General features: G+C 40.8%; 1 protein-coding gene across 1 annotated transcript in view; it reads right to left on the bottom strand.

The window, feature by feature from the left end:
- LOC147031845 (peroxisomal ATPase PEX1-like) overlaps positions 1-21,014 on the bottom strand; it is a 105,733-nt gene continuing 84,719 nt past the window's right edge. The window contains 10 exon segments of the mRNA XM_085853438.1: positions 1-242; positions 3,843-3,964; positions 4,875-5,039; positions 5,845-6,030; positions 6,776-6,879; positions 7,480-7,622; positions 7,728-7,792; positions 11,089-11,223; positions 11,822-11,988; positions 19,617-19,806. Coding sequence (XP_085709564.1) covers positions 164-242; positions 3,843-3,964; positions 4,875-5,039; positions 5,845-6,030; positions 6,776-6,879; positions 7,480-7,622; positions 7,728-7,792; positions 11,089-11,223; positions 11,822-11,988; positions 19,617-19,806 — 1,356 coding nt within the window. The 3' untranslated portion in view covers positions 1-163.

The raw sequence follows: 21,014 nt of genomic DNA, 5'->3' as shown, positions 1-21,014 counted from the left end.
CATGATTCACAAATCTTTATTGTAAGGAAAATATACATTGCATTGAAAACTATATTTTAAATTATCACTTGTATTGCCTGTAATTACAGAATGCTGGATGCCAGAATGCAACTTGCCTTGCCTTTTGCCAGAATGTTCAAATAAACCATGTATTTAGGAACCATCAGGCCAGTGTGACTTTTTGATCTTGTTTTGGTGTCCACGCTTTTCCCATGCCTTTGGTGTGTCTAAAATTTTCACACCTGAAAAAAATATGAAATAAGAAATAAGAAAAGAGAAACACAACAATCCTGTTAGAATTACTATCCACAAATTGCATAAATTTAAATTATGGTCGACTATACAGTTGGACCCAAGACTGAAAAGCTGCAGGTGTGTTTCTGATGTTTCTTCCTTTCCCCCTTAATGAGATCAAAATAGATCCACAGAGAACATACCATACAGATCCACAAATATGGTTAAATTTCCATCCGTATGTGTTTACCCAACAGTCAAGGTACATCAATAACTTTGTAGAACATAAATGTGTGACTGTTGGGAGTGCCTCCTGGTGGGAGTACCTCCTGTGGACACAGCAGGCTTGGTGATTTATTTAATGGACATCTACAATTGGAAACATGATGCTGTGCGTCATTACCAAGTCATGATTACCGGCTCTCACCGTCCATGTCTTTCACAATATTCTAATATCAGGTCTACCTGGTCTAATATTAATTAATTATTTCAACCGAATTTGATTATATTTCTCCACAATGTCATTTAGCTCCCATGATAGCCAACAGAATTATATAATTTGTAATTATTGTCTGATGTGTGTGTGTGTGTGTGTGTGTGTGTGTGTGTGTGTGTGTGTGTGTGTGTGTGTGTGTGTGTGTGTGTGTGTGTGTGTGTGTGTGTGTGTGTGTGTGTGTGTGTGTGTGTGTGTGTGTGTGTGTGTATATATATATATATATATATATATATATATATATATATATATATATATATATATATATATATATATATATATATATATATATATATATATATCTTGTATCATATAGTTTCAGTTCATGTACAGTATGCCAATAATTATTTGTGTGCAATCAAATCCATGTTACTCATTTTCTTCTGTCGTGCCATAAGGCTCTAAACGAAACCGTCCGAGAAGTGAAGAGTAGGGGCTTCTGCTTCAACCAAATGACCTTCTGAGCTTGCATCTTAACGAGCTCGTTCCAAGGGGTGTTCCAAACTGCCACCCAGAGGAGATTTACAATATACATAAAGAAACTCATTAACGGGAGGCCATTCAGTCCGTTGTGTCTAAATATCCAGTCCAAACAAGAGACAAGGTACGTTCATAACTTTTTAAGGGGAGGCTATCCGGACCCTTGGAACTCAATTGAAACAAGATAACAGTGCTGGTGGGAAGAAGAAATGGTAGGAGTGAAGTGGGAGGTGAGAGAGGAGAGGGTGGAAATAGAAAGGGACAAGAGGAGTGATGGGATTCTAAGGGGAAGGGGAGGGGGAGGAGGGGAAGGGTGGAGGATATAAAAAAGACAAGAGACCACCCCTCATAACATCTATAGTTTTACAATACTTGACAGGGGTGAAGCTTGGACTGCACATGTGCATTTGCCCCAAATTTGCTCTGCAAAATAATTTTCACATGAGGATGGTCACCGTCAAATTTTCAATTCTTCATAAAATTCATCTAAAAAAGATGAAATAAGGTCACTTTCGGCGAGCTGAGCAAGTATCATACGTATGATGCACACATCACAGAGAACAGAACAGTCCTGATGTAACAAGCCATCCCAAATGGGAACACAGACAGGCCAACACATTTACCGGTGATGTATGAACAAGGTTAAATTCATCTTAGTGAGCTTCCAAGTAGTCTGTACAACTTTAAAGACATGTGCATCTACAATATATCTAATGTGTACACACTAATACAATAGCTCTCCATGAACAATGACCCTTGTATATTAAAAAAAAAAAAAATAAATGAAGACTCGCCCAAAATACTTTTCCCCAACAATTAAGGAATGGTTCTGAGCAAGTACACAGCTATTAATCTTTTTGTGGTCATTTACAGCCAGTCACACATTATCTCATCCTTTGATAGGTGTTTTATGATTCCATTGGAATATAACTCGTCTTTTTGGCTTTGAAACTTTTAAAAATAAAGAAACCTCTTGAACGCCCCCCCCTTACATATACATGTATGCCCATGCACATGCATGCGCGCGCGCACGCACGCACGCACGCACGCACGCACGCACGCACGCACGCACGCACGCACGCACGCACGCACACACACACACACACACACACACACACACACGAATTTTAATAGCGAAGAAGAGGTCAGCTCAATTTGGACGGAGAACGAATCATTATAAATGCCCAAGACCAAGGGCACTATCCCAACGCCTTTTAGAAGATGGCGGGACCGAGTCAATCGGACAAGTGTAGATTATGCAAGGTAGAAACAGAAAGAAACAAAGTTTGGGTCACCTCCTATCGGAATGTAAAAAACTCATGTCAGAACAGCTGTACACACAAAGGCACAACAAGGTATGTAGAGTAATCTACTGGCACATCTGCAGAAATTTCAATGTGCCAGTACCACAAAACTCATGGAAACATGAATCAAAATCAGTCATTGTAAACAAGGACACAATGATCACGTACGACCTGATACTTCCAATGAGCGTGAACATAGAAAACAAAGCACTGAGACCAGACGTAGTACTCAGATACAAAAAAGAAAAAGGAGGAATTGTTAATTGAGGTTTCAGTACCCAATGATTTTGATCTAAATAACGCAGAAATCAAGAAAATGGCCAAATATCAAGATGTCAAGAATGAAGTGAAAATATCTTGGGAACTGAAGAGTGCTGAAATGGTACGAGTGATAATTGGAGCCACAGGAATGATACAGAAGAACCTCACAAAGATCCTACAAACCATCCCTGGGGAATATTACCGCAAACACACTGCAGCTGGAGGCTGTCCAGCGCTCAATGACGATCATAAAAAGAGCCCTCGTAACAAAACTCTGAGAACAAGAAAACTTCACAACTCAGCCAATGAATCACAATCTTTCAGACACGAAGGTGGATACTTTGAGTCCTGGGTGGACTCCGTTCCACCTTCTGAAACCCGAATGAACAACTAACACACACACACACACACACACACACACACACACACACACACACACACACACACACACACACACACACACACACACACACACACACACACACACACACACGAGGATACCTTGAGACCTGGAAGGTCTCCGTTCCATATCCTGAAACCCATCCATGTGTGGAGGTAGCAGCCAACAACAGCAACTTGCACGCACGCGCACACACGAAGGTGGAACTTTGAGACCTGTGAGGGCTCCGTTCCACCTTCTGAAACCCGCATATGGAGATAACAACCAATAACACACACACACACACACACACACACACACACACACACACACACACACACACACACACACACACACACACACACACACACACACACACACACACACACACACACACACACACACACAACTGCATACCATATATTCCCCATTTCCTCATGATCATGCCTAGTAAGTATTTTTTTGGTTTTGTTTGGCCATGCTGTATTAAATTTTGAATGCATTTTGTCAGTTAACTCTCCAATCCATTCACCTGTTACACTTTCCAATGCTGTTAGTTTAATTTGTGCAGTTTTCTGCCTTTCTTGTTCAATACATCCATTTTCCCATTTCATCTCTGTATTGTAATAATTACATGATTAGTTTTTTAACTGTTAACCCTCTACGTTTATCAACCATTTGAAATACTTACACGGTAGTCCAGCTTCTTACACCATTGTCGGTGATGGAGGGCTGCGTGTTACAAAGAGCATCAAGCAGGTGTTCTTGTGAGATATCCAGGTGGAGATCTTCCCCATTCACATCTTCAACATTCTGCAGCAAGATCAAAGGTCCAAGTCAAACATGGTCAAGCAAAGAAGGGCAGAAACCACAAGGATTCAAACCGCCAGATTGAAACACAAGGAGCATCATGTTCGCCTGAAAGGTATTACAAAATTCCTCCACTATCTGTGTGTGGAACAAATACATTTTTACAACGTACAACATTTCAAGTCAAATATACATGTTTAATAAGTAAATTAAGGACAAAGACTCGGATTTAAAGTATTTAAACCTTCAGTTGATGTGGGAAGAAACTGAGAGCTGTTTCCATCTGAGCAAATGTTACAGAATGAACCAAGACGGCCCTGTCCCTGTTTACGAGGGACTCTCAAAACATTCTCAGACTGAGATTCACGAAAGTCAAAGCATTTTATTTTCCAATTTAAAAGTATTTTTATTTCTAATTATCGACACACATATCGATGAATAAAAAAAAAAACATTCATTTTTTTCACTTAACGTATGGTCTCATCTGTACAGGAGGTATAGGCATATTTACCTCATTGAGCAATTAATTGTGACACACAATTACCCTCTGAGACACGTACCTCAGATCTTTTGAACCCAAAATAATATCAGTTCATCTTTATGTTACAGTGCATACTTGTGCCAAGTTTGGTTGAAATGTCTTCAGTGGTTCACAAGTTATCATGGTAACAAAAAAACGGAAACGGATGGCCACACGGACATGTAGCCTGAAGGACAACCTGAAAACATAATGCCTCTGTGGCCTTCGGCTGCGGAGGTATGAAAACCTAACTTTCTGGGTACCTTCGAGATCCTTAATCTTTACTTTCTGCAATTGTAAACTAATTACACATACAGGATTTCATGGCAAGATAAATTTCAAGAATACAACCAAATAAAATTATGTTTTCGAAAGTCACACATCTTGGTCTACCAAGTCAAGCGAAGCATCAACTCCGAGTCTGCACAATTCCATGTTCAGCTCCTGCATCCTATCAGCAGACGGTGAAGAAAACCCAGCTTGTAGAGAGGGCATGTGCAAAAACTGAGTGGCAGGCTGGTGCGGCAAGTTCATCACAGGTCGTTCATCAACACAGTCCTGCGTCACAAAAACAAGGAGGTATTGGAACTGATGGCTAATAAAAACTAATAATTTTGTCATTTATAAAATTAGTCATACTGATAATATAAATAATCAAGTATAAAATGAAAACAAATGCACTATGGTGAATTAAATTATTTTAAACGTTCAGCTGAGCTGGCCACAGCCTAAGGTAGCTTGTGGGATTGGAACTCATGCAGGTTAACGTGGTCAACCCAAATCTAAAGCCGGCCCACACATTGGAGTGTTTCATCCATTAGAATCCCAGGTGGTTATTCAAGAAGAACTAAAACATTTTCATGATGTACTTTGATGATAGAAGCATGAACCCCAAAAATTTTACAGGCAAAATTTCAAACATTTTGCTGCATATTTAATATTCCAACAAACTGTCTGACATTTGTTACATCGACGATTCGCTCAAAAAGAAGAGCATTCCCCATCCACCATTTATCGCTGATCACAGGGAAATTATTTGGCAAAAGAAGTTTTCAGTGATTCATAGGTGACATCCCAGTTGCATGGACATGAATTGCCCGGCATCACAAAGACAAACAGCTCCAGTGCATGGCCAACGTAAAAGTTATCCAGATTAATGATACCAATATCGTATGCTTTACAAAACACATCACCATGTCACATTCATTCACACGTACATGCAGACCAAGACAAGCAGGGTGTAATAAGCAATAAAAAAAACATTTGTTTATAATTATTTTTAAACACAGGTAAATTAAAACCTACGAAATTGCTCTCATTCAGCTATCCTGACCCATAAGAAAAGCATCTCCACAAAATGAACCTTGCTTTCGTTGCTTCTCCAACTGCTGTGTAATCTCTGCCAGGCAATGAGTTGAGCATTGTAGAGCAAGGCCTTGAGATCTGCTCCTGTGAACCCATCAGTTCGCTCTGCCAGATCCTCAAGCTTCACGTCCTTCGACAGTGTCAGTGACCGAATCAGTATGCGCAGGATCTCCAGCCTCTCTACCTGGCAGGGACACAAAGAGAAAAAAAACGACATTGTCGGACAAAAGGTTTTTTGTTTCATCAATTCCTTTTGATAAATATTAATAGAACTGAACACTTTTTACAAGCAAAATAAATACTTTATCACCAATCCAATGAAATGAATAACGAGAATTGTAGAAATTTACAAGCACATATAATAGGTCTCCCCCCGACCCTCCCCAATCCACTTTTACCCCTGTAAAATCAAAAGGAAGTAACTCGTATGAAACCTTTATACGTGTGCCTATAGGAGCTGTTTGAGAGCACCTTTGGGCCAAATTTAGTTTCTATTGACTCAAATACAAACAAATGGAGAAGCAAAATGTATGATCTTTGTATTTCACCTTTGACCGCTTAAAGTTGGAATGGGGGCCTAAATCGATGTTTTAAAGGTCCCTGGGTCTACTGGACCAAGCTCCCAAATATGAGGAGGACTGACTCAGAAATGAAGTAATGGTGTGTGATTGTAACTTTTGGAAAGAAAGAAAGAAACACAGGAAAACAATAAATCTCCCTGACTGAAGGAGGGGAGACAATTACTCAAGAGAACAGCATATAATGTCATTCATGCAACTGACAAAACATTATTTATTAGACAAAAAAATGGATGGAATTTTGAAACAAATAAAAAAAGGATAAAATATTGTGCTTGCATTGAAAATTCATTCACAATAGCATCAAATATAATTAGAAATTCAGGTTGATCAAACAATGGTTGTGCTCACTTTATTAGGGATAGGGCAGTATAAGGCCTGGTCAAAACGACCAGGACGAAGCAATGCAGGATCAATCAGGTCCGGTCGACTTGTGGCTGCCAGTACAAATACACCTGTTTGCAAACACACACCGAGATGTAAACATGCATGTGTTTATCATTTAAAAATAAAATAAATAAAAATGGTTAAGCCACCGATCGAGTCAAGTTAATAAATGTACACACTATTGTATCGATAAGAAGTCATGACATTGTCACACTTGAAAATACAAGTACCAACTTAGCTCAATGACCCAGGACAGCCAGACAGGTCTTAAAAAGTTGTCAAAATGGGGTTGCTAATTCCAGCACAAAACTAGCGGTCTATGTTGGTGGGACAAGATAATAAGAAATAATAATTAAAAGGTTAGAGTTATCGACCACAAGAGATCCCCAGGTGCTGATTTTTTGGGATATACCTTTGGTCGGACCTGCTCCGATGAATGGTAAAGCCCGAAATATCAGCACCTTGTGATTCTTCATGGCGGACAACTCCAACCTTTTTATTCTCATGTGAAAAAGTTTGCCAAGTTAAAGATTATTGGGATAATTGCCAAATTGTCAAGAAAGTTTCTTGGTTGCATTTCTCGAGTTCTCGAAAGGTGGATTTTCAGAAATGCGTCGATAATGTAAGGATTACCAAATTATTGCTCCATCTCACAGTGATGGGTTTACCTTCCAGGGCCTCAACCCCATCAAGCTGAGTAAGAAGCTGATTGACAACACGATCGGTCACGCCAGTGTTGTCATGGCCCCGCCGAGGTGCCAGGGCATCAAACTCATCAAACAGCAACAGACACGGACGTGCAGCCTGTGCTCTAGGAAAGGCCAGATCAGTGTGAAACATCTTTCCATGACAAACAGCATGCTCATCCTGAAAAAAAGCTCCAACACAGATATCAGTCATCAGTTATCACACTCACCTTGAAAACACATCCCGCACAGCTTGCTCACTTGCACCAATGTATTTTTTCAGAAGCTCTGGTCCCTTTGAAAAAGAAATAGGTATGATACCAGAGTTGGTGTCAAAGCCACCCAATGCTCGCCTGTTTATACATTTATCGTTTTTAAAAGACTCGTCTAATAATTAATATTTTTTATAAAGCATTGCAGTGAAGTCTGATCCAAATAATTTTAGAGCAATATATGTATTTGTATATTGTAATTAGTAACAAGAGCGCAAGTGAGCACAATATATGCCTGAACAAGAAGGTATATACAGAATTGTGCGACTACATGAAAAACAGCATCCTGGTTGCCATGGCAACCACTTTAGATGACGAACGTATGTCGCGACACAACACCTCCACAGTCTGTACCTATGTACCAGATATGAAACGTGAAAGTTGAAAACTTATGGAGTTAGAGTGCGGACAGGAACGGATGGAAAACAGCATCCTGGTTGCCATGGCAACCACTTTAGATGACGAACGTATGTCACGCCACACCGTCTCCACAGTCTGTACCTTTGTACCAAATATGAAACGTGAAAGTTGAAAACTTTGGGAGTTAGAATGTGGACAGGAACGGATGGAAAACCATCATTTAAAGTGGTTGCCATGGCAACCAGGATGCTGTTTTCCATCCGTTCCTGTCCGCACTCTAACTCCCAAAGTTTTGAACTTTCACCTTTCATATTTGGTACATAGGTACAGACTGTGGAGACGGTGTGTCGCGACATACATTCGTCATCTAAAGTGGTTGCCATGGCAACCGGGATACTAACTATGTCGCGACACACCGTCTCCACAGTCTGTACCTATGTACCAAATATGAAACGTGAAAGTTGAAAAGTTTGGGAGTTAGAGTGCGGACAGAACGGATGGAAAACAGCATCCTGTTTGCCATGACAACTACTTTAGATGACAAACATATGTCGCGACACACCATCTCCACAGTCTGTACCTATGTACCAAATATGAAACGTGAAAGTTGAAAACTTTGGGAGTTGGAGTGCGGACAGGAACGGATGGACGGACGGACGGACGGACGGACAGACGGACGACCGGTATCACATAATACGCCCCAATATATATATATATATATATATATATATATATATATATATATATATATATATATATATATATATATATATATATATATATCGGGTGTATAAAAATAGTGTGGTGTATAAAAACATTAGAAAGGAAAAAAAAACTTGCACCAAAAACTTTAACATTTTCACGCTGACGCTCACACCGGGGGTATGGCTATGGCTCTCTGTTCTTCAAACAGGCGAGCTAAAAATGTAACTATAACGCAATAATTTCATCACTTTTTCAGTGTCAGTGCAGTCTGACACTTTCAGAACTACCAAAATTAGCAATATCACAAGAAAAAACAAAAGCGTAGCGCTCTTCCAAAAGTTCCTATAAAGATTTATGCAACGACATTGTAATTGTACAGGGTGGCCTGGAAGTCACTTTACCTCTACGCAGTAAAACATTCGTTCTTAACCTTTTAATATACAGGTTTTATTGTACAGTACACACAATGATTAACCAGTCATTGTACCTGTATGATAAAGAGCATACAGATACAATGACTGATTCATTATGTCTCAAGAACAATTTCTGAGCATAATTTTATCATCATGTTTATCACCCCACGCACGCGAAGCGAAAAAAAGGGGTTAAGTCATTGCTTCACGTCCGTCCGTCCGATCAGTTTATGACCGAGGAACAATTTATTTTAATTCAATTTTATATTTTGAACACGATTCAGAACATGAATACGAAGACAAGTTTGCCATTTTACCGTACTTTGGCTCTGAATTCATCCCAAATGGACATGCAAATAGAATAATGAGATAATTTTCTTTTTTAGTCTGTCTACCTGTCTGGCATCAAACAAAATAGAAAATCATTCCAAATAAAAAAATTACTGTTTTTAAGTACGTTATAATGGACACAAACAACAGGCATGGAGAATTAATGTAACTTGTTCGATAGGGTGATGTTATAGACACCGGGTAAAACGGGGGTAAAACCCTGAATTAATTTATTTATACGCCTTTAAACCTCTTTAAACCTTTATTTAAATTGAATTATATACTTGAACACTGCATTACACAAATCGCCTTCATAACACTTCCAAGATCAATGCTATATATCGACTCACAGCATGAGAGGGCATGGCATGTGAGAAGGTCAGGGTGAAGGAGATGCCGATTGACGGTGCATTTGATGATAATTAATTAATAAGGCCTCCGTCTCATAAACTGCGACTCAACGACATCTTATCACATTGTATAAAGATTTTTTTTTTTTCGTATACAAAGTCGAGGCTCATGGAATAGCTAGTACTAATACACTGAATGGATCAGGACACAACAGGCCAAAAGGAACAGTTGAGAGAGGGGGAAACACCAACAGCAGAGTTGAAGGCTAAGATAGAAGTAGACTTGGACAAACAATGGATGTAGGGAGGAATGGGGGGCAGGAGAGGATGTATGGAGTGGACAAGATGGATTCAGAAGGATGCTTGGGGTGGACAAGATGGACATTGAAGGAAACTATCAACAGAGAAAACTGGAAATTTGGAAGGAGGAGGGATTGTGGTGGGAGCTAACAAGGGTAGAAAAGCAATGTATAGAAGACTGCTTCAGTTGCACTAAACATGGATTTTTAAAAACGATCTTAAAAATCATTATTTCATTATAATTGAAGAATTATACTTAAAATAATTATACATCATGTTCTATGAACTCTATAGTTTGTAGAGGTGACAAGTGACCGACTAAAGCATCTGATGGTGCGAATGATGTCTAGGGGACAAAGGGAATGTATTTGTGCCTTGTAAATGTGCTTGTAAATTTCCTCCTTGTAAATATGTGCTTTACTTGAATATATCTTAGAAAGAATCTGTGTCCTGACTCCTCCTGTCCATTCTGATGGGGAAGTAAGGCAACTTGGGGTTAATTGACCAGACAAATTGGATTATAGATCGGAGCAAGCAGTGTGCATCCTTGGTTCTGCTTGGCCAATTAATTAAGATTGGTTACGTAACTGCTGGCTCGACTCCCCAATCTAAGCGTTAACCTCACTGGTGACGGTAACATGACTTTGGACTTGGTAGCCGGCTCAAGGTTCATGTTACGGGCGGTGATCATGGTCTCTTGAAGACTCGCCGTCCTTTGGAGTTATCCAGAGGCAACGACCATCACGATATTATTATAAATAGCTCCACCTCAAAACATGACAAGTAAAGTATCATCAATTATATACACAAATCTTCAGAGTGAACAAAAAAACATCTTTCAGCAGAGTTGGAGCAGCTCACCTTGATAATGATGCAATGCAAGCCACTCTCTGTTGCAGTCGCCTGGGCCAATAGGGTCTTCCCGGTTCCAGGAGGTCCATAAAGCAAGACCCCAGCCGGCTGTCGAACTGGGAGCCGTGCGCTCAGAACTGGAAACTTTGATAGAATTTTGGCAAGATAAACCACACTTTGAACGTGCTCCTCATCATATAGGTGCTACACATGTGCAATTGCATGCCATTACCGCAGCACTGATGATGTCACACATTGATTAATTTAACAATCAGTGGTGTGAAGAGATTTTGAGAATTAGTGCTTCCCTATATTGGCATGTGACTCCAGGTACGTGGCTTGTGTTACGTCGGCAACTAATCTGTGCTCCAAAGGGAATCCTTGGTTCTTCATTCAACCAAGAACCAATTCAAATAATTAAAATGTGTACGGCATTCCCTATCTTCAAAACAAAGTTTCCTCATAATGGTTCAAAGATTCGAATGAAAAGAAAGATAAAATAGTGAAACAGCTCAAACGATAAAAAATATAATTCTCCCGTTTTCTCATTTTATCAGCTAACATCAAAATAAAAGTAAGAATTCTCACAACTGACAGAAAATTGCAATAGAATGTAAGTTACTTAAGAAAAATTTATATTATATCCATCTCCATAAACACTGATCCATAAAGACTGGTATGTGACAATAGCAGTTAGCTGATAGACCAGAAGTGGTTACAACATGAAATGTTCAAATTGTACCTTTGCAGGAAGTAAAATAATGTTTGAGAGAGCATCTTTTACAAGTCCCAGACCTCCAACGTAATCCCAACCAAGACTTCGCGGCTTGATAAGATGTGTATCGTGCAAGTAGGATGGAGTAAAAGAACGTAGAGCCTTCAGCAGGTCTTTGGCTTTCAGTGAGAAATCTGCAAAAGAACTGAACCGTGAATAAGTGACTTACACAAAGAATATCTGATCAAACAAAGTCAGAACTTTAAGCAAACAACAAGACATGGTAGCGGGACTGAGAAAAAAGAAAGTGGAATATAAAAGTTTTTAAATTTCAAATTAGGTAAGTAGACATAGATAGATAGATAGATAGATAGATAGATAGAGAGATAGATAGATAGATAGATAGATAGATAGATAGATGAATTAATGTACAAAAAGCCACAGTTCATCTATTCATGGTATTGATGGAGAAAATTTTGAGATAAAATATTGGTTGATTTAAAGGCAAAGGAGCAGAAATCCACATTTCCTTGAAATAAAGAAGTCTCAACTCATGGGGGAACAAACATAGTTAATAGAAACAAGTTTACAGATTAAAAAGGGGGCAAAGGAAGACAAATATGCACAGACACTGCAATCGAGTAAAGGAATGGAAGGAGAAGTCGAAATTAAAAAAAAAAATTAAAGGGTGGAAGGCATCAATGAGAGAGAGAGGATATCAGGCGTGTGTTGAAAGACTTGAAGGAAGAGCAGTAACACACACACACACACACACACACACACACACACACACACACACACACACACACACACACACACACACACACACACACACACACACACACACACACACACACACACACACACAGTTGGTTTCACAGAGGTGAGAATAGATGGATGAAGGAATATAAGTGAATATGCAGCTTATTATTGGGGAGGAAAACCAGGTGGGGGTTTCTGGAGAAATGAAGCAAAATAAAGCTGAGTCCATCATCCTGCCTGCGTTGGGTAAGAAACACACCATGTGATGTCGCCTCCTGCTAAGAGATTCCAATAATATGAAAAGCCTTGGACTCGACTGCCTCCAAGCGATCAAGATGGAAAGCAGCTCCACCAGCACAGAGTGGAGAACTATACTCCAAGACCTTGGATGAAAGCCTTGTACTGTACACCATGATGAACTTTGCGTGGCTCAGAATGGACTTGACTTTGCAGAGAATACTCTACATTGACCAGCCTTTAAGGACAGTTAGGCAGTTTCTCCACAGAAACCACTACAGGTACAACATTACATCGGTCTTTTCCGATTTTTTTTTTTCAGCTAAACTCGTCGATGATTTTTGAGAAGACACGTTCTTTTAGTATTTCACTCTCGATGCTCATGCCTGAAAAACTATTAAGCCGATCTTGTCCCATTCGGTTCCTGATCTTATGTTTGATGAGTTTTAGTTTCAAGAAGGACCGCTCACCCTCACCACTGTGATCTGACACCATCATCGAAATATATCCGAAGAGCCAGTTCAATGTTGGGAAATGTTTGGGTGATGGCGTGCGTCTGAAGTAATTGATACATTCTCAGTTATGCTAACTTAGTTTGTTTGTGTGAGGTTTGAAGGTCTGTTGAAGATGCCAGCAAGGTAGAAAACTGGATAAATGCACTTTCATTCATGGGTTACAGATCATAAGGAGGAGGGGGGACAGGGGAGATTTTATGTGGCCTGCTTGATCTCACGAGTTGAGAGAAAGGCTAGCTTGGACAGGAATCCAAACTTATTGTTTATTTCCTTGTATGTTTCAAGGCACTGATTAACCGATCAATGATGACAAGGAATACCTCAGTCTTGAATTTCTTCTTGGGTGACAGCATAGTATCTTCATCATCTCCATCATCAAAGCAATGATTGTGCATCAGATTGCGCCTCTGGGCTGGATTGTACTTGTTATGGCCACACAGTTTAATCCCTCGGTCTTCGATGTCCTCAGACTCCATCCACTGGGACTTGACAAAATCATCAATAAATCCCAGTAAGGACACCGTAACATTCAGATTTAAGCTGGTCTTTTGAAGCGAGAGACTGAACGGTGAAAGCGCTCTAACACTGTTCCAAATAACAAGTATAGCCAAATCCAGTTTGCCCAGTTTGTCAAGGATCGACTGAGATCTATTGTTCGATGATCTAGTATCGAGAGGGTTGGAGTGGGAGTCGAGGGTCCCCTCTTATTTGCAAATATTTTCACATGCTAAAGACTGATAAAGATGCCAGAATACAGCTGCCAGCAAAAGTATTCAACGCTCTCCAAAGTTTTCACGTTTTGATGCCACCTGAGCTTATTTCATGTTTTCAAATCAAACTTCATACATAGTCTTCACAAACTACTCCAAAGTGATAAAGCTATAAAATGCTGATAAAATGTGAACAAGTTAGATTAACAGAGAAAATCTGGTGATTCTCAGTTCCATAAGTATTCAAACCCGTTTCCTAATTAACCTGAAATCACTTCAGATGGTAATTATTTGTTTGAAAGGTGGCAAAATAAGTGTAATAGGTTTCACCTGTATGTGATCAGTGGTTTAACTGAAAAATTAAGCTCCTCCACTTATCGAAGGAGTTTTAAGGTGAAACTCACTTGGTCAACAAACAAGGCAAACATGAAGATCAAGGAGCTTTCTAAGGACGTTAGACATAAAGTGGTGGGGAAGCACCATTCAGGAGAGGGTTGTATGAACATTTCAAAGTCACTCGTTATCCCTTTGAGTGTGGAGAAACACATCATTGAGAAGTGGAGGACGTATCATACCACCCAGACTCTACCCAGATCAGATCACCCATCCAAACTCAGCTGCTGGGCAAGCAGGAAACTGGTTTGGGATATCACTGTAAATCCAACAATGACTGAAAGATCTGCAAGGCTATCCTGTTCCCTTCACAAAAAGGGAACAATATCCCGTTACCTTCACAAAGCTGGCCTCCATGGACAGGTGGCAAGAAAGAAGCCATGACTGAAAAAAAACGCATCTGAAAACTCATATGGAGTTTGCCAAAAAGTATCTTAATGATACTGCAGCATGTGGAGAAAAGATTTGTGGTCAGACAAGACAAAAATGAACATTTTGGTCGAAATCTAAAGTGTTACATCTGACAAGCCTAATACTGCACATCACTCAAAGAATACCATCCCAACTGCCAAGCATGGTGGTGGCAGCATCACGTTATGAGGCTATTTTTCATCAAGAAAGCCTGGAAAGTTTGTTAAGAGAGAAGGGCCAATGGATGATACAAAGTACAGGGGCATCCTTGATGAAAACCTGCTTGAATCAGATATGAATCTGAAACATTTCACATTTGTGTAAGAGATTCACATTTCAGCAGGACAATGATCTGAAGCACAAAGATAAAGCCACACTGGATTAGCTGAATAAGAAGAAAATAAATGTTCTGAGTGGCCCAAAGTCCTGACTTGAACTTTCATGATGAGACTTGCAGATCGCAGTCCATCGACGATCCCCATCAAACATGGCAGAACTTGAGCAATTTTTACGTGAAGAATGGGCAAAGATTTCACCACCTCACTGTGCAAAGCAAGGAGAGACCGACCCCAAAAGGACTCGTAGCAGTCATTGCTGCAAAAGGTGCTTCCACCAAATACTGACCTCAGGGGGTTGAATACTTTTACAACCAGTGAATTTTGATTTGACATGTTTTTTGCAGGTATTCCTGACATGTAACCTCCTTCAACTGTTACAGTGTTTAGTTTGATCTCTTCAGTTATGAATAAAAAAAAGTTCATTTGGAGAAATTTTTTCTTCATAATTCATAATTCATCTAAATATGGCATTATTGGGAGAGGGTGAATACCATAACAGTACATTGGGAAAGTATCAAATAGAGAGATGGCTAAACTGTCAACCGCACTTCTTTCTTTTGTTAAGGCCCAGTCACACCTTGACGTTTTTGCCAGCTTCTGCAGATTTTTGGAAAATTTATCTAAAACGCTGATACACGTCGAATACGTTATGGGTAAGTTTTGATAACATTGAGAGCACGCTGAAAAACACTACCATACGTCGTTGTACGCTGGCTTTAAACGTTGTACTTTTCGGTTGTCCTCAAATTTTCCATGCTTGAAATTTTAAGACTTATGCCAGCGTATGACTCACACGTTCCGCATAACGCTGGCCATTAGTTGTAGGCACGTCACGCGATCATTGACACACGTCGACACACGTTACTTGTGAGTTACTCATAAGTTGAAACACGTCGAGGTAATGTTTAGCGTACCCGAAACTTATTTCTAACCTACGAGTAATGTGTTGTACTCACGTAACGCGATCGGTGACACACATCGACACACGCTACTTGTAAGGTGCTCATAAGTCGAAACACATCAAGGTAATGGTTAGCGTCAGTGTTCCAGACTTCCTGGTTTTTTTTTTTAGGTTTTTTTTTTCTTCCTTCCTTCGGTATGATGGTGATTTTGACACTTCGATTTCTAGTGCGGTTATAATAAAATATTATTAATAGGCTGCCGCTCAACGATTTAAATCATAACTGCACTGTACAATGAACACCGTCATACCGAAGAAAAAAAAAAACCGGGAGTCTGGAACACTGACGCTAACCATTACCTTGATGTGTTTCGACTTATGAGCACCTTACAAGTAACGTGTGTCGATGTGTGTCAATGATTGCATATCGTGCGTACAACTTATTCCCATCGCATGCGGAGCATGTGTCATACGGCAAGTACGTCGTAAAATTTTCAACATGTTTAAAATTACAAGACGTACTCCATTTAATACGACGTATGATAGCGTACTTTAGCGTTCCAATCACGAATACCAAACTTACCCATACCGTATTCGACGTGCGCCAGCGTTTTAGATGCATTTTTCAGAGGTCGGCATACGCTGGCAAGATCGCCAAGGTGTGACTGCGATGTTGACACTTCCATTTCTGCGGCGGTTATGATTTGAATCGTTTTGCGGCTGCCTTTTCATAACCTACGCCACGTGATCGTCGGCAATGCGTGCAGCGCGCTATGCCTAAGTTAGACTATCGTTGGGCATAGATTGTGAAGGCCGACAACAGGTTCAGCATTCGTGGGTATAAGTTATCTATAACACAACGAAACATTCTGTGTCCGTTACTAATACGTTATGCATAAGACCAAGTCATTATGAATACGTCCGAATCTTAAAAAAAAAAAAAACATCAAAAGTTCAACGTAAGCCAGCGTTTTACATACATTTTAATACGTTGCCATTGCTGGCTAAAACGTTAAGGTGTGACTGGGCCTTTAGCCAGGTGAGCACAATGATGGGCTGACGCGATTGCAATTATTCTTAATTACAATGATAATTACACACACACACACACACACACACACACACACACACACACACACACACACACACACACACACACACACACACACACACACACACACACACACACACACACACACACACACACACACACCAAGCTATGTGGATGAAATGGTAGAAACAATTACTGTCACAACACACGTGAGGAATTAGAAAGTATCTTAACCATAGTGATGATTCGATTAACTCGTTTTGGTTTGTGGTTTATATCCTTGTCAGGAGGTAGTACAACTAATGGAAAAGTACAAGTTAAAATCTCGTTTCCCAATTGAAGCTACATATTTTGTCGTAAAGTTCTTGTTATCCATGTGATGTATGAGCTCCAACTATATTGTCAAAATTCAAAAAGGTCAACTATATTCATTATTTCATTAATTCAAAATAGTGTTACGAATATCCGCCTGCCCAGCGTGCGAACGACCGCTTTTCACTAATAGCAGCCGCACGTCCACCGAACGGACAATTCAGTCGCGACTTCCCGGAACAACGCCGAGAACCAGTCACGGGTGTGCCTTCAACGCACACCACGGCCCAGTCCGTATTCTACCCGCGCGAAATAGGGTCAATCGCCGAATATCGATATACCTAAGTACTCGCGCGGGTAACCTACCGAGAAACCGTACCTCGGCAGAGGCCTGCTTGGACACGAACCGTTTAAGCGGTACGTTCCGTTCTGGGATAACCGAGCGGGTATTATCGCCAGACCTCGCCGGACCCGATTCTATTTATCGGTTATTTAAAAACCAACGAATATTCCGCAATACAAGATGGCACTTCAATAGGGGAAAGAGGACACGACGAAAGGGTTTACATTTAAACAAGCACATTTATTTCTACACACATACACAGGAAAGCAACAATAAATGCAATCGATTGATGAAACACGCATGCAGTCATGCAACCAAATAAGCAATGCGCGGGACGGGCACAAAATACGAGCAAGGACAAAGCACTACAACCGACTATTGTTATTATTCACAGGCACTTAACAGTTCGACTTGTCGGGACTCGGCGCAACATCATTCACACAAAGAAACAAAGAAAAGACCACCCTCATAGACAAGGGGGTCAGGCTGGGCCCGTAGGCCTTTATGGCGCGGGACTTGGCAGACCGAACGAGCCCCAAGATACCGTGCAGGTTACCTGCACCCTCATGGTGCCTTGATGGGGCGAGTCGCGACGTGCCGTCTCCACGGCAGCTATTCGCGCTTCACGCACCTTCCCCGTGGCGGGCGAGCTCTCCCACACAAAACATGCAGGCTTGCGCGACACAGCAGGCAGGGTTGTGCCTCCAGCCCGCGTCTCCGTCGCGACGCCCGGACCTCCCCCGACTGACTGCTCCAAGCTCCCGAGTCTGACACGAGCCCAGACCTCCACGCAGCTCCTTGGTTCTCCGAACCCCGACAGACACTCTCTTCCACCCGGCCGACCCACCCTTGGCGCTCTGCGTGCCCTTTTATTCCCCCGGTGCCCCGCCCCTCCTTTCGCGGCGTGCGGGGGGGGGGGAACATTCCAAGAGAGATCGGCTGGATTAGTTGTTGTTTCCCAACCGTCAATCTTGTTTACCAGAGAAATCGGGGCGGCAGTTGTTGTTGTTCCCCTTTGGTGTTCGTGGAGATGTCGGCGGTTGTGGAGAAGTTGGTTGTGGTTGTTGTGGCTGGTAGTTGGTCCAAAATAACAATAGTCAAGAAAAACGGCTACCTGAAGATTCACAGCCCTGTACATACGAATAATTCCCATTAAACAACGGTGGGGAAATCTAACTGAACACGGACTTAGCGATATAACTGATCTTGGGGATATCCTTTATGGTGCTCTGCGAATTTCCACAACCGTAACAATATTCTTCATGGGGCCACATGAACATGTGGAAGAAAAATAATTATATTCATGTACTTTCAATTATAATGGTTGCTGATGCTTTATAAATTTAATTTTTATGCTATAAGTCGAATTGGCTGTCAGCTATGCTTCCCTTTACCAGAGTCTTTTGACCTAAATGTTGATAAAAGGAATGTCTTGCGATGGAACAAAGTGACCTGGTTGATAACACTGCAACTTTTGCCATGATTCTTTCACCTAGTGGACACGCATTGCAGTTGGAGTTCTTTTGCCTAAATATGCTTATCAGTGCCCTCCACTCCCTCAAAAACATAAATGTAATCAAAAAGCATAAATGCCAGGAAATGTAATCTTAGCTGAGTGCATATCATTGTGGATGTATACCATCTCAGTGGTTTGGACTCCGTGGTACCATGTTAAAATAAAGGTTCTCTGATGAAATGTACTCTCATTGTGGACAGTGTATTAATTGAAGTTTTATTTTTGAGTAACAGGATTTACATCGAGTCAGTTAACAACAAAATTCCACAACAAACGTAACTTCAAAGAATCAAAATAATCATTCGGGAAAGGAATAACGCTTCAGAAGCTTACCTTCTGAAGACCTATCTGCTGCTTTAACTGCCTGAGCGTGCACGGCTCGTTCCACAAGCTGCACAAAGTCTTGGGCTACAAAGCCATCAGTGGCACGTGCAATTTCCTGTCGCTCAGAATGATCCCACGATGTCATGCTGCCCCTGCCCTGGCCCTGCAGCATTGCTGCCAGCATGCCCAGCCTCTCCGCCTAGCATGCATATTAACAAACAAACATGTACACACCTTAAGATTTAAACAAATGCAAATTGTAATTCCTAACAGTTAAACCAGAAAAATCACATTTCAAAAATAATGCAATCAGTCAATACCGCAGTCCACCTAGTATTTCATTCTTACTGCTGACTACAACATCCATCCTTTCTCAAACTCTTCAAATATCAACGCACCAATTCAGCTTATATCTTGGCCACTTCCTACATAACATGCTTCTCCTATTTCTGCAATGAATGGATGCCGTGAAACTCAAAACAATTGATCAGAGGTTATCTCAATGGCATCTTCTGAGCTTTTGGCATTGTGTGACACACAATCTTTCCCAACAGGCTGTTTGCTAAAAGTGTCGAGTGCCCTCTCTTCGACTGTTTGGCCAACTTCCTTTGTGCACACATGCAGCGTATTGCTTGGATGGTTTCATGTCCTCCACTCTTCCATTGAAAGCTAGTGCTTCCAACACAAAATCTTCGGTCCTACTCTGTTTATAATACACATCAATGACCTCTATTCATCCTCATCTCTTGTTTCTGGTTTGTTGCAGTCGTTTAAGGAAGTCTCATTGTTGTGCGTGCATCATGCCAATTAACTACTGCTGTATTGTTTCCTATTAATTTGCTTATCTATCTTTTATTTATTTATTTTTCATTTGTTCTCTTTTTTGCCCCACTTGATTATTTCCTCTAAGGTGCCTTGAGATATCTCCTGGTTAAAGGTGCTATATAAATAAAATGACTATCATGATTATTATATTATTATTTCTTGCAGATCATTCTACCCTGAGGCAGACAGTACCCCATCTCATTGAAAGACACTTTACAGCTGTATCCCTGTGTCATGGCATGAGAGAGAGGAGATTGGGACCATACTCTGTGCAGAGCATCATCAAACTGGAATCTGTCATTACATGCTGGCGAAGCCCTTATCCTCACTCTGTCCTTCTGTTTTGGCAACCATCCTCTAGCTGGAGTGCAGTATTTTTTCTTTGCATACATATTCGAGGCTCACGGAGGAGCAAGTACTAGTATAATGAATAAATCAGGACACAATCGGACAAAGGTAACAGTACAGTGGAGAGAGCGGGGGTGGGGGGGGGAGGGGAGGAGTGAGGATAAAGCACAGAAAGAGCAAAAGGTGCCAGACCAGAAAGGTGGTGGAAAATAGAGAGACCACTGACCTGATAGT

The sequence above is a fragment of the Eptatretus burgeri genome, chromosome 2, assembly GCF_056783735.1.
Source record: "Eptatretus burgeri isolate ZD-2024b chromosome 2, Ebu_testis_v1, whole genome shotgun sequence".
Classification (NCBI taxonomy): domain Eukaryota; kingdom Metazoa; phylum Chordata; class Myxini; order Myxiniformes; family Myxinidae; genus Eptatretus; species Eptatretus burgeri.
The sequence above is the reverse complement of the archived record's forward strand: the minus strand, read 5'-3'. Positions and strand labels throughout refer to the sequence as shown.